Below are 14,834 nucleotides of genomic sequence, written 5' to 3'. Positions count from 1 at the left end.
GGAAAGTACCTGCTGCTTATGCCCAGCTGTGTGATTTTTAAAAGGATTCAAATCCAGATACAAATTCTGAGAGATGGAGAAAATCCATCCTATTAACCTCCTGGAGGCCTGCAGAGGTTAGACTCTTTAATCCACTCTTTAATGTGGATGTGTATGTACTTGGGTCTGCATGTGACTGGCACACAAGTATCTGAGCTCTGACTTGGAAATGTCCTTAGAAAGTGGGGATAAGAGATGCTGAGTTTTCGTGGTTCACAGTCACACTAAATAGCAGAGGTATGGCAACACGGAGACCTGCATACAGTTATGCAGCAGTTCAAGGCTGTCTCTGTTCCTTGGTAAAAGAGATATCAAAGTCCACTAGTATCTCTGCATCCAAGTCCACCAGAGGACTGGTCCGCAGGCACGGAGGACCTGCAATGTGGATGTTGCCTAAAGCCCCATGCTCACTGGCAGCTAGAGAACAGGCTGCTGACAGAGAGCACAACCATTGCCTTGAACATCTTTATATGTTAGGGCACACCAGACACTCCAATGTTTTAAATTGGGATGATTAATTGTCTAATCATGAATTCCATTAGAAATGTGTCATTTCGATTCTTTCATTGTTTGGGGACCAAATTCTTCCCCTGACAATTTCTTCTGAAAAGCTGTAATGTTGTCACTTCCACCCTGCCCCAAGTCACTGGGGAGAACAGCTGGGGATTGAGAGAAGGAATTAAGGAGCTTCTGCTCTGTCACTGATCTGAAGTCTGGGCAAAGAAACAGCCCTTGAGACCACACACTGCCACATAGGAGACTCCACATTCCTCTGTTGTCATACTGTGAAACCCTTGGGAGACTCAGCACCCTCTTTCATCTGTCTTTTTTCTCCTCCTTGGTTTCTTCGACCTGTCCTCCTCCTGCTCTTCTCCACAGCACCTGCAGGGGGGGTTGGACTAGATGACCCACAGAGGTCTCTTCCAACCCCCTAACATTCTGTCATTCTGTGTTACCTACATGGCCTGCTTTGCTGTTTCTCAGCTCCTCTCTAGCCTTGTCCCACAGCCCCATTCCCAAAGTGCCTGGAGATATTGCAACCTGTTACCCATCAGCATCAGCAAGCTTCATGGAGAGGCCCTGCAACCTGTTCTGGTGCACTTTGCATTTTGATTTACCCTGGTTATTCTGCCTACATTCAACCTCTCTCCCAGGTAGCCCCAGGACCTCACCACAAGCTGCCCTGGCATCCACAAGAGCACGGCGACTTTCCGCTCCCACCATCCAGGTGCAATCCCTTCCTCTGGTGCCACTCGATGAATAGTGTAAAAAAGGAGTGGGAAGAGAAGGACTTCTCATTCTTTATTTGTAGGAATAATTTGTTCAGTGAGAAGAACAAGAGCTCTTACATTCACAATGGTGCTCCAGCTGAGCACCGTAAACAAAGACTCCCCAAGCAAGTGCTCAATGTGCGCTGAGCCTGCTGAGCCGCTGTGCTGCTCACAGGGCACGGGGCTCCCTCCAGGCAAAGCTGCGGCTCCAGCTCATGGACACAATTTCCAGGCAGCACAGACCACAGCTCCTTGTCACTTGCATAGACCTCTGCCCCCACTGATCCCCAGTATGGCTGCACAGGCAATAATGGAGCATCACCCATGTCCACTGCTCATCGTGGGTTTTGCTGACACGGAGGCTTTGTTGTGTGCTGTCCCTAGCAGATGTTCGCTCCCCACAGTGTATGAGTGCTCATTGCCAATGCTGTTCCACTTTTGGACACATCTCTGTGTCCATCCCTTTCCAGCACCCCCTGTGCTTTGCAATGAGGGACAGAGCAGTTCCATGCTGCTGGGGAGACTGGGCATTGCCAGAGGTCCCGGCTGCTCCACTGGTAGGTATGGATCACTGACAAATTCTGCACAGCTGAATTAAGAAAAAAAACAGGCTCATTCTGTGCCAAACTACAAGAAGGACAGGGAGTAGCAGCGATCAGGGAGCCAGAGAGATTCTTGGAGGAGGAAAGAAGAGCACAGATCAAGTGGTAAAGCCTGACCAGGACATAATGAGCAGCAAGTATTTGAACAGCGTCACTAGGAATAGTGGAACGAAGATTTCAGGAGGAAATGCAGGTGGAATACTAACAGCAGCTCCTGACTTGGACTACAGAGGAGTCTCCCAAAGGACAGCACTATAACCCTGGTATCCAGGCATTTAAAAATAGACCCAGCAACCACTGGTAAATGTAATACATGGAACAAGCCTGAAGGGTCACAGGCAGATTGACTGGTAATACACCTCTTCTATCTCCATCTTCTTCTATCTCTTACAACTCTGCAAGGAAGCAATCAGCAATAAGCAGTTCACTGCTTTTGGGCCATGCTGGCAAATTATCAGAGCAAGCGAATCCATTTCACTTACTGCAACCTGTACTTGCACATGAGAGGATTTATGAGAAAAAGAATTGCAACGATCCCATGTATGTCTCTAATCTCAAAACGAATCCCAAGGGCAGTGTTTCCAGTACCTAAGAAATGACTACAGTCAGCTCGGAGTCTTCTGAGGAACACATTTTTGTTGGGAAATATTTCCATTCAGCAGTCACACAGGCTTGGACAAAGCCTTGCTGGGCCATCTCAGAGGGAAGGGTGTGAGAGAAGCCAGGCTGCCCTGGAGCAGCTGGGAGCTCTGCCAAGGGATGCCCAGGTGCCCCAGCTCCCTCCTGAGTGTAGGAGGTGTGGGAGAGCAGCAGGGCACAGGAGAGCCCCCCTCTCACAGAGAAACGGTTCCCCCCTGAACTGGGACAAACAGGCTTTCCATAAAATGGGACACCTGACCACAAGCCAATGCTGAAGGTGTGCCAGTTTTTGAGCAACATATGTAGGAACAGCCAAGGCTGAGCACAAACCATTACAGCACAGCTACAGCATTGTCTGGAGAGGCTCGTGTCTGCTAGTCTCAAACTGGCTGTGTTAAATGGGTCTGTACATGGATATCTCTTTTGGACTGAGCAGAAAAGGCTGCCAGTTACTAAACCTCTGTGAGCATGCTAATGGGAACCTGCCCTGGTTGGGGATACAGCCTCCTGCGAGTGTCCAAAGCCACGATGTATGCATAGTAAGTTTGCTTCATTACAGCTGGGAGCATGGGATCTGGGCAAGCAACTTGCACAGAGACACACATACCCTGCACAAGTGCAGCTGCCTGGAGAAAATCTGGCTAGAGGGGCACTGCAGAGTTTATGCAGCCTACAGCTGTCCTTCTGTCCTTCCCAACAAGTGTTTGCCCTGCCTGTCCTTAATTCTCGAAAGACCAAAATTGCACGCTCACCCCATGGAAAGTACTTCTGGTCTAACTGTTTAACTGTTCCTCCTGCCTCACCCCTTGTGCACGCCTGAATCCGGCCCTCTCAACTCATACACCTGCCCCTTCACCTACTCTCATCGCACAGACACACAGCACACACTCCCTCTCTCCATCCTCTCTCAGCTGCCAATGTTTGTGGAGAGGGTGCTGTGTTAGCAGCTTTACATCAAGCAGCAAGAAAATAAATAAATAAATACGATTACACATGAAGGAAGGATTTTGCAGCTGGAAGCTTGAGAGAAGGTCTGAGATGAGGCTTCTGGCACAGTTCAGTACCAGCACATTTCACCCAGGCCTCTGGGAGCAGTTCAGTGAAGAGACCTGCAGCCGCCCAGCTGGGCATGACAGTCCACAGCTGGGACACCACCTGCAATTAAAAGGTGCATGTTTTCCCCTGGTTCAGTTTTTCCTATAATTTCCTGTCTTGGCCTCCATCACTCCCTCTATCTCTGTCTCTTTCTCTGCTGAATGAGATTTTTGAAATCCATGATGCAGGAGTCAAGTGTGCAGCCTGCCAACATGCTCATTTCCACAGCTACAGGAGAGGAAAGGATGATCTATAATATTTCAGGACTTGGGTGTTAAACCTCGGCTCCCAAGTGTGGCTTGTTGTGCTAGCATATAACTGCTTGCAAGTAAAAGAATTACCAGGCTGAAGCCTTTCTCCCGTCTGAAGGCCAGGCATTGCAGTTGCAGATGTGTTGGCATAAGGAGCAAATGAAGGCCATGCTACGACTGCGCTATGCAAAGTCAGCCCCGCCTAGCAACAGCACTGCACTGGGCAGCACAGCTGTGCACTGGGCAGGATTTGCCCTGTGCTAGTATTTCTGCTTGTTTGTGAGGGTGTGTGCCCCACATGCAGTACACATAGGCCTAGAGAGAAAAAGAGGTAGACAGAGAAGACACCAGAAGGAGAAACAAGCACAGAAAAAAATCAAAGCAATCTTCCATGCTGCTTCTCTCTTAGTCTTGGTCAGATTCCTGTTTCGTCTGGAGCCCCAGCCAGCACCCAGACAGGCAGCTGTGGGAACATCCTGCCGGTCTCATGACCCGACTGTAAGGCAGCGACCTTGCTGTGCCTCTTCCGAACCAGCCACTGGAGACAGCCACATGGTCCTGATATCCCCTTCACTTTTGAAAGTGCTTTGCAAGGATGCTGTGCCAAGGAAACCCTTCAGCACCTTTTGTGGTAATACGGACATTCACCTCCTTCAGCTCACAAGGCTTCTGTAGCTTCTTTCCAGAGCCAGTTTCACACGCAGTGACTCCTGCAAAGTGCTTTTCTTAGTGCCGGTTCCCCATCTGTGTCCTCCAATGACACAGTGCTAGTGTGTCAGCACAGTAGTGCTAGTAAAGCCTTTCCTGGTCCTCTGGTTGTCCTTCATCAGCTTCTCCTTCAGGCAATGCACGATGGGCTATGGGTTGGGATGAAGACATTTGCCAAGGCAATCACTTCCCACAGCATCCTCAGGCTCAGAGGAGTAATGCCATGCTCCCACTCAATCTCTTCAGAGCCCTCATGAGCTCAGGATGGTGAGGAAGAGAAGTCAGCCTATTCAGCTCTCAACCATTCCTGGACACCCAGGGATCTCTGTGGGATGGAGAAAGAAAGAGGAAAAAAGCATCAGTTTAGCATAATAGAGGTTGGGGTAAAAGAGAGATTCAGACGCCGAGGGAGATTACACTTCCCCAGGACTCACTGGTCCTGCCTAGTGTACACTGCATCCACTGGCTCTATCTTTGCCTTTAGGCACCCTCTCCAGCTGCTGTTGAACACCCCCTTGAAGCCATCAGTGGATGAATGAGCACCAGGAGCAGCCCACTTTCTCCATGCCGGGTGGGCAGAGCTGGGCTCCGGCCTTTCCCTGCCCATACTTGCCACCATGGGCTGATGCTGCACCTCCCTGAGGTGGGTAGCTTCAGACCCCATGGTTTGCAGTGATGTTTCTACAATGCCATTGCCCTCCTGAGCTGTGTGAGCGGGATGACCCACCAAGCCATTCAGCAGGGGTTGCACCTGGGTGCTTTAGTACCCAAGAGATGATCTTCCCACAGTAGCTACCAAAAAGCAAAGCTTCTTTGCATGAAATAATTTGAATAAACAGATGCATCTCTACATATACAGTCAGGACAGCTACCGAGGAAATAAGAACACATTTCTGTCTGGTTTTAATATCTGTGAATCTACAAAAAGGAATTAACAAAGCTTTTTCTTGATTGTGGAGATACCTGAAAGACAGTTAGATGCAAAAATGGGAAATTAATCTTGAGATAGAGAAAGGAACAAGTACTGGATATGCCTGTGCTTTTATTTATACGAAAGTGATATTTTAATAAGTATATGTCAAAGACTATGGTCTGTACACGTAGGGGGGGAAACAGTGTTTAAAAACAGAACGGATCTGAAGAAAGGAAAAAAACATTTCTATTCTTTGGGAACACAACACCTCTCTCAGAAGAATTCTGGATATCCAAAATGAAATTTATTTCTTGTGCAAATCAAAGATGAAGTTCCAATATGAGAGAGATGATTTGCAAAAGATTCAGTTGCCAACGTCTCTTTAAAACGACTATTCACTGTTCATCTGCCCTATAAAGTGTGTCTGTCCCTCCACTGTTCCTCCTTTCCTCCCTCCCTTCCTTCCCTCCTTCCTTCCTTCTTTTCTTTCTTCCCTTGGAAACGCGCACAGTCCCAGTCTGTACTGCATCTTATTGCCAAGAAGGATTCTACTTTGCACAAAAGAAGGAAGAAAAGACTTTCACCTTTTGTGTTTCCTCCTCCTAAAAATACCCCATGGACTGCAATTACTTCTGCTGGTGCAGCTTGTGCAGTGAAGTGTGGGCTGGGTCTGGCAATCATTAAACACCATGCTAAGAAGAAACTAATTTGCTAAATTAGCTGCAGTTAGATGCTTTGGGTATGTCAATCACTACTGTTTAGTTTTATACATGGGGCACCAAGTGCGAGGTCCTGCACCTTGGTCAGGGTAACCCCCGCTATCAATACAGGCTGGGGGATGAAGGGACTGAGAGCAGCCTGGCTGAGAAGGACTTGGGGGTACTGGTGGATGAAAAGCTGGACATGAGCCACCAATGTATGCTCGCAGCCCAGAAGGCCAACCGTATCCTGGGCTGCATCCCCAGCAGTGTGGCCAGCAGGTCGAGGGAGGGGATTCTGCCCCTTTGCTCTGCTCTGGTGAGAGCCCACCTGGAGTCCTGCATCCAGCTCTGGAGCCCTCAGCACAGGACAGACACGGAGCTGTTGGAGCGGGCCTAGAGGAGGGCCACAAAAATGATTGGAGGGCTGGAGCACCACTCCTATGAGGAAAGGCTGAAAGAGTTGGGGCTGTTCAGCCTGGAGAAGAGAAGAGAAGGCTCCAGGGAGACATTATAGCAGCCTTCCAGTACCTGAAGGGGGCCTATAGGAAAGATGGGAGAAATTGTTTTAGCAAGGCCTGTTGCAATAGGACAAGAAGTAACGGCTTTAAACTAAGGGAGGGTAGAGTTAAGACTAGATATAAGGAGGAAATTTTTTACCATGAGGGTGGTGAAACACTGGAACAGGTTGCCCATAGCAGTAGTGGAAGCCCCGTCCCTGGAAACATTGCAGGCCAGATTGCACGAGGCTCTGAGCAACGTGGTCTAGTTGAAGATGTCCCTGCTCACTGCAGGGGGGGTTGGACTAGGTGACCTCTAAAGGTCCCTTCCAACCCAAAGCATTCTATGATTCTATGATTCTAAAGGTGTCACAACTGTAGCCCATAAATCTTGCAAATCAGGGGCTCTTTAAAATAATCCCACAGATTTCCCATGTGGAATTATAGCAGCTTCACAACTCCAGCAATGTCCACAGGCAACAACCCCACAGTCATGCAGCACAGGACCAACGACTGGCAGTTTAACCATATATTAAGCTATACTCAAATACTAATTAGTGACGATAAAATCAATGACTTTCTGCAATGCAGTATGCTAAGCATACTGGAGTTTTTCCAGAACAAAACTGGAATCTCTGAGTGAAGCTTCTCTGCCCTTTTTCATCAGCCAAAGAGCTTTTCTTCGACTATCCTATAGATGGAGCTTGTAAGCTTACAAGTAATTCTGAACTATGCTTAAACTCCCAGGGCAAAGCCACTGTTGTAGAGAATTCCTCTGGGAGGAGAAGGGAATTACAAGGCTGGTGAAGGATCTAGAGAACAAGTCCTGTGAGGAGTGGCTGAGGGAACTGGGATTGTTTAGTCTGGAGAAGAGGAGGCTGAGGGGGGACCTTACTGCTCTCTACAGCCACCTGAAAGGACGTGGTAGTGAGGCAGGCGTTGGCCTCTTCTCCCAAGTAACTAGCAATAGGAGGAGAGGAAATGGCTTCAAGCTGCGTCAGGGGAGGTTTAGATTGGGTAGAGTGGTCAGACATTGGAACAGGCTGCCCAGGGAACTGCAGAGTGACCATTCCAGGAAGTGTTCAAAACCAGGTGTAGATTTTGCACTTCTTGACATGGTTTAGGAGGCATTGTGGTGTTGGGTTGATGGTTGGATTTGATGATCTTAGAGGTCTTTTCCAACCTTAATGATTCTATGATTCTATTAATTTTCTTAACAAAGTGTACATCTATATTCAGGAAAGAGAGCCATGAAGCAGAGCAAGGTAATATTTCTGACTCTGCATCCCTCAGCTACTGTGATTTATTTGCCTCCTTTCCTAATTGGAAAGAGCTTTGCTCCTTGCAGTGGTGCTAATAACCTCCCTCATCCCTCACAGGCCAGTCTCTGAGGTCCTGACTTAGTTCTTCCTAGGAACCCAAAAGAAGTCAATGTTTCTTGATATCTGGATATTTTATGGCATAATTATTATAATAGTGACTTTCTTGTATCCCAAATCCAAGCCACACACATTAGTTTTGTCAGGAGACAGAAGTCCAACGTCCTCTTCCTGCTGTCCCACTGGCTGAGATTCATGTTCAAGCTCCAGTTTCCATGGCAATAATCACAATTTTGTTTCACCACTGGTAAACTCTGCCGCTCCCCACCAGTGAATGCATCAGCTGAGTTATTCACTGCTAGTGAGAACAAAACAGGTGGTAAAATTTGGGCCATGCTCCATTAGCTCTCGTTTCATCTCCACAGGGCCTCCTTCCAGACAAGCATGCGGACAAGGAAGTGAGTGTGAGCAAGGTACCTCCGAGCTGCTGCGGGTCACAGGTTCAGCCTGGGCTGCTGAAACCCACGTCCGGAGCTCTGAGCAGGCATCCATCCCCATGGCTGTACAGCATGGATGTGAGAACCATTTCGTGCACCCAGCTGGGGTTCCTTGGAGCTGGGAGCATGGAGAACTGTTTTCTTTCTCCTGTCTGTCGATGATAGCTGTGGCTCAACTGTGGATAAGCAGTGGAAAGGGAAGGACTGCAGTTGTTCTCTGGTTTCTGAGGTTCTCCTGCTGCCTCTCACCTCTGCCAGCATGGGGGAGGCTGCTGCGGGGAGAGAGATGAGTAAAGCATGGCCCTGTCCTCCTCCATGGCACCTCCAGGCTACTTGGTAGTTCACATGGACCCATTTCAACTTGCTGGCTTCAAAGAAGTTATGCCACACATGGCTGCATTTCACCATGTGTGGACTGAGCCACTCAGAGCAAACGTGTGCTATTAAAAATGAAAGTCACTTATGAACAACTAAGGGATTGACCAGACGCCAGCAGAAGATGGGTGTAAATCAGCTTCTCTCCACTGGCTCTAATGGCATAAGGCTGATGGACGCTGAGGTGATCACTGGACCCTCTAACTTTCCAAAGAACAGCCACTAGAAATCCAGGCCCTCCTTACTAAAGTCTCTTTAAACAGCAAGGTTGTTTGGCAAGCCCTACAGCTTCAAGATGAAATTTCCACTTCTCATCTCCTTCTGTTTAAATCTGCAGTCTGCAGGCTGAAGACACAGCAGAGCAGAGAGAAGGGCCAGCACCCTTTTTACAGGCAGGCTTTCACTTCTAGCCCTTTAGGCACAAGGTGGGAAAATCTAGAGAAACAAGTAAGGACCAACAACCTGAACACTGCCAGCACAGAATGCCTACTGCAACTGCTTGCATCTTCTCAGACAACAAAAGTGCAGCCAGCATTCCCACCCCTCCTCTAGCCCTCGGCATCAGTGGCAAGGGCAGCTCCTCCACGTGCCCTGTTGTCTGCAGCTAGGACCACCAGATCCTCCTAGTGTCAATCAAGACATGAGGGTACCGCTGCTTTGCTCTCCATCATCATGAACACCAAATGGACAGATTCATCTCTGTATGACTCTACTGAAATAGGCAAAGGGACTAATCACTTTACATAAGAGCACTGGTTTATTCTCTTTTCACAAATGACCTACTACATGGAGCAATTTGAGACCCAAACTGTGGTGAAGGCACAGCTTATTTGCATCAAGATAATGCCAGTGAAATCCATGGTGTTGTTCTCCATCTTCACCACTGTATCCCAGAGCAAACCCTGGCCTGCTGTTCAGTAACACAGTGCTAGGACATACTAACCCAACTACTTTTGCTCTTGTTCTGGCATAGATCAGCAGCAACATTCTGCATTCAATGGAGTCTAACTTTCCTTTACACTGCCATTATGGCGCTGACGTCAGTGGAGCAATTTCAGATTTATACTAGAGTCACTGAGAAAGGAATTAGACCTAATTGATTTACACCACTGTAAAACTGATGTGCAAGGGGAACCAGTTTTGCAGCACACAGCCCTGTCCAGGCACTGATGGAAGACAGTACTAGCTACCCAAATAACGGCATAATCTGAAGAATCCTTATTTATGGTCTCCAAATGTGTGTGTGCATGTAAGAAGAAGGTTTGGAAGATGGCAATTAAAGTAAACAGCAGATCACGTCTCCTAAACATCTGCCTCGTAAAAGCAGAAAATCAGATGTTGCCCTGGAACGCATGCTATTTGCTGCTCCAAGTAACACAGAGGGAGCAAAGCTCGCCTGAACTCTTCCAACATTTCCTTTGCCCCAAGATCTGAATTCCTCAGGGTTCACAAGTCAAAACACAATATTCAAAACAGAAGCTGGCTGAAGAAACCTTGCAGCCTCTGTTCTTGATCAGTGCCTGTTCACCTGTGAGAAGCTTGGATTTGCTTAACAGACAAACACAATGTGAGGGATGGACCACCAAAGCAAGGGATGTGTGGAGACAGGCCACATCCATTCATCTTGCTAACTATGTAGCCAGCTGGATATTGCTAATTTACATTCCCTTATTTTGTTTCAGTACAGACCTAGAAGAGGTGGAAGCCTAATGATGAAATCACTTTTGGTCATTAGTCATAATACATGCCAGGCTCAAGGGCAGCCATTCTACAGGGTGAAGATCTGATGAGAAAGTAAAAATTACCTTTTCAATCAATGGGAATCCACTATTGCTCACATAGTCGAAGGGGGACTTTGAAATGCCCCCTAAGGGACATGCCCCAAGGGGTCAAGGAAAGGATGAAGAGGGAAAAAATTCCCTCCCTGGCCCTAGGCTGTAGACTGGCAGTAGATTGTCTTAGTGGTTTGCTAAGGAGTTTCGCAAATCTTAGAAGATCTGCTTCAGTTAATTTGAGACATGTACAGTGTGGAAATCTCCGTCTCAGCTAGTGGTCCAGAGAAATGGGCTCCTCTAGGAGCCCAGTCCTCAGACTAACTTAGTTGTCCACAAGGGAGCCGAGCTGCTCTTCCCCTAAGCATTAATCAGGTTCAGGGCAGAGTGAGGGCAGAGCAAAATGAGGTTTCACTCTGTAGCCTTCACTCCAGGCAAACAAGACAGTCTGACAGCCTTGCATTGCACAGTCTCTGCTTCTAAATGGGAGTCGTCCAACCTAATGAAGATTAGCACAGATTGTCTACAGATTCTCCTCTCTTTCCTTTCCTGCTTCTTATCTCTCTGATTGAAAACTCCTGCTATTTTATCATGTTTCAGCAACCTGTCATCTACAATTTGCCAGCAATTCTTCCCAGAACCTTTAAATAGCATATGCTAAAAGTGCAGGGTGTAAAAAGAATCCTAGGGTACAAGAACATGAAATGAACCATCAGTTGCTTCTTCACAGATCAAGGTAAAAGAAGAGCCGGTTAATGCGTGGTAAGAAGCCAAGGTGTAACATAAGGGCACAAGGAACCTCAGAGAATAGCAATCTCAGAGTTAGGCTACTTTACGACCATACTTACTTAAGAAAGGAAAAAATACACCTTAGTCCTTTTGGTTTGCTGTTACCCAAATCTGTACGTTAGGGCATCTCTATACTAGGCTGTACAAGATGATGTTCTGGGTGACACATGGTGATGCTACTTGTTTTGTTGCAGGGCTCTGAAACAGCATCTTTCCTCCACAGAGTTCATCCATGACTCCTAGGTGCAAGTCACAGCGTTGGGAATGCCTGGTAGTGCCTCTGAACACTTTAGTGCATCCACCAGCTCAGGGGTAGTATTTCCTCCCTGTCATTCCACCCTGCACCAGTTTGTGCCTATTTTGTACTCCTTCCCCATGAGGTGTCCTAGGGGACAGTGGTCCAGCAGCCAATGCAACAAAGCCAAACTTTGACACAACTTCCCAGTTAGTGTCAGTTCTTAGCACATGCCCAGCTTGCTTCCTGCTAGTGAGGCACCAATGTAACTTCACCTCTCCACTTACTGCTTGCTGTATCTAACTTCTTTGAAGACCCAAGTCCTTCACTTTCAGTTCAAGAACACAGATCTCCCACCACTAGGATATCACCCAAATCTGCCAGGGTCATGGCTACTGGCTCTTAAATTGATACAGATGGCAATCCCATCACTAAATCCCAAACCTAGATCTTCATTTACTTTGCTGAGAAATAATGTCCTCATCAAATTCTAGGTTTGAAGGACTTTTTTTTTTTCCTGGCAGAGCATCATCAAAGTAACTCTGGAAAGTAGCCAGAATGTGGAACAGCTGCAAAGCAACAGGATTTAAAAAGCTGTGTTATCTTACTTCTCTCTCGTTTGCTTGCCCCAGCTTTTCTGAGGGGGTTGTTTGTTTCTTTAGTATTTTTGGGAAGTGAGAAGGACATTGCTTGCTTCTTTTTTTTTTAATCACTAAACAGCTTGAAGGTGGTTCCCAACAGAGCAACAATTCTCTTGGAAACTATTAAATCAAACTGTAAAATCCTGCAATCTCCCAGACTGTGGGAGAATTGGGAGCCTTATGTAATGCTTTTCTGCGGTTTTATGGTTTTTTTGCAAATAATGATTTTCTTCCCTGTGTTTTCCTGAAAATAGTGCAATTCACTAAGACATGTGCTGCTCTTGTGCACAACTCTGCAGTTGACAAGACTTCACTCAAATGTTGCATCTGTGACATTAACTGTCAGGGCAAGCGGGAGGACTGTAGAAAGGCAAAATACATTCTGAAACCTTAATGGAAGAGGTTTATTCTGAAACATGAGCTACTTGCTGCACGTACACATGATGTAAGTGTAAAATACCCTGTATATGGGATCTCACTATGTTTTTGAGGTACAGAATCATGATTTGATGACTACACAAAAAGCCACATCCATTTGATGCTCTGCAAACCTGATACTAGGACAGAGATAAGTATGGTGTTATTACCAAAGCCCTGCATGCCAGATAACGCAGGCAGTGCTTTTGACTTGGTTTGTGGCACACTGTCATTTCCTCTCTGTGGTGTGATGCCAACATAGTAAGATTTGTGCTTAAGCTGGGCTTGCACCCTGTTACCTATGCAGTTGTTTCAACTAATACAGACTTAAAAACAAACAAAACAAGTTACAAAGAGCAATACATCCTCCTCCCCACAGGAACAACAGAATACTCAAACAGCACCCTCACTCCTCCATCTGCCTCTGAACTCCACAACCTGTGGAAGGAAGGTGCTTGGGATGGGATGTCAGCTCCAACCAAAGGACACAGCTCTGAGTAGCCCGCTCTCACCGACCCTGCTTTGAGCAGGAAGGGTGGACAGGATGATCTCCAGCAGTCCCTGCCATCTCCAACTATTCTGCAATCCTGTGAAATACAGCTGTCCTGGGTTCAGCCAGGACAGGGTTAATTTTCACCAGGAGCTAGAAGGGAACACAGCCGGGCGGGCTGACCCAACCTGGCCAAACAGAATAGGGTATTCCATACAATGTGCCATCAGGCTGAGTTCTGGTTGGGGGAGCTGGGCAGTGGGAAGGCAGTCACAGCTCGGGAGCATGTGGCGGCGGCAGTCGGTGAGAGTTGCTCTCTGCGTTCTACTGAGAGTTGCTCCCTGCGTTCTGCTGTTTTGTTTTGTGTATTTTGTATTCTCCCTATCGTTGTTGTTACTGTTTGTTTGCTATTACTGTTTGCTGTTCTGTTAAACTGCCCTTATCCCGACCCACCAGTTTTTTGCCTTTTTCTTTCTATTCTCCTCCGCACCCCAGCAGGGGGAGGGGCAGCCGCGTGGCCCTTTTGTTGCCAGCTGCAGCCAAATTATAACATTAAATCTGGGGCCCAAGCATGGGGCATGGATAATGGCAGGGCTGAGCAGCGTGTGTTAAAACAACTTTCTTAGATTTTGTTATACATATTTACTGTGTTAGTTAAACAGTTGCCGGCAAAAATGTTTCTTGTCTTTGATCAGTTGGCTGTGGTATGTAAACCCGTACCTGCTGTACATGTTCCCTGTGGTGCTGTTCATCATCACTGGGAAAAGGATCAGGATTATGATTTTGCTGTAGTGTACAATGTTGACTTATGACATGATAACATCACTGTGCATGAAATTAAGCTTGTATTTACATATGGCACTGCGGTCATTTCCATACCTCGGGTGTCATATCTCTGAATTTATTAATAATCGAACCCACTCTATGGGGAAAACTGGAGGGGATACTTTCCCCCACTCTTTCAACACTCCTCTCTCCCTCAGGCTGGTCCTAACAGCTTTTGAGAATTTCGAGTACCCGTGGGATGCTCAGGCAAGCACGCACCTATTATTGTGCCTCCTGAATAGGTTTCAGGTTTTGTTTAGGGTTAAACAAGTAGTTAACAACATCGTGCAGAGACCTGCCCTGGGGCTGGATAGCTCTGAGTGGCTGGGTGTGTGGGACAGCATGGGCAAGTACCTAGGGCAGTGGGCACCCCCCGGTGTTTTTGAAATTCACCCCTGAACAAGTGCAGAATCCCAACAAACTTGTAAAATATCTGCACAAAGAGTGCTGCCACCCTGGGAATTCCAGGGAGACATAAATCACCACAACTTGCTGGGGTCTGGCCCATGCCTACCAAGCCCTGCTCAACACTGTTCAGTGCCCTAAAGGGGAAGGGGGGGGAACGAAGCGGCAGGCACTGCGACTGGCGATGACCCCCCAGCCGGCCCTGCAGCCGGTCCTGCCCAGCAGGCAGTCACAGCTCCCCCCCCACCCCCGACGGGCTGCACCGCTGCTGCAGCCACTGGCGCAGTCCCGGCTTCCACGGCAGGCACGGCAGCTGCTCCAGCTCTGGCTGCAGGCACCGTGACTGAGCCCAA

General features: G+C 47.6%; 1 protein-coding gene across 3 annotated transcripts in view; it reads right to left on the bottom strand.

Annotated features, from left to right (window-relative positions):
* Positions 1-14,834, bottom strand: part of LOC104332208 (beta-2 adrenergic receptor) — a 58,063-nt gene that overhangs the window by 12,129 nt on the left and 31,100 nt on the right. The window contains exon 2 of one of the 3 annotated variants that reach the window (XM_075441392.1): positions 1,326-4,930. The exons of the other annotated variants lie outside the window; for them this stretch is intronic. Within the exon in view, the coding sequence (XP_075297507.1) occupies positions 4,896-4,930 (35 nt within the window). The 3' untranslated portion in view covers positions 1,326-4,895. Of the gene's footprint in view, positions 1-1,325; positions 4,931-14,834 lie in introns of those variants that run through there. 3 annotated transcript variants of the gene reach the window in all.

The sequence above is a fragment of the Opisthocomus hoazin genome, chromosome 22 (assembly GCF_030867145.1).
Source record: "Opisthocomus hoazin isolate bOpiHoa1 chromosome 22, bOpiHoa1.hap1, whole genome shotgun sequence".
In the NCBI taxonomy this organism is placed as follows: domain Eukaryota; kingdom Metazoa; phylum Chordata; class Aves; order Opisthocomiformes; family Opisthocomidae; genus Opisthocomus; species Opisthocomus hoazin.
Note: the sequence above shows the minus strand (reverse complement) of the source record. Positions and strands in the feature narration are given on the sequence as shown.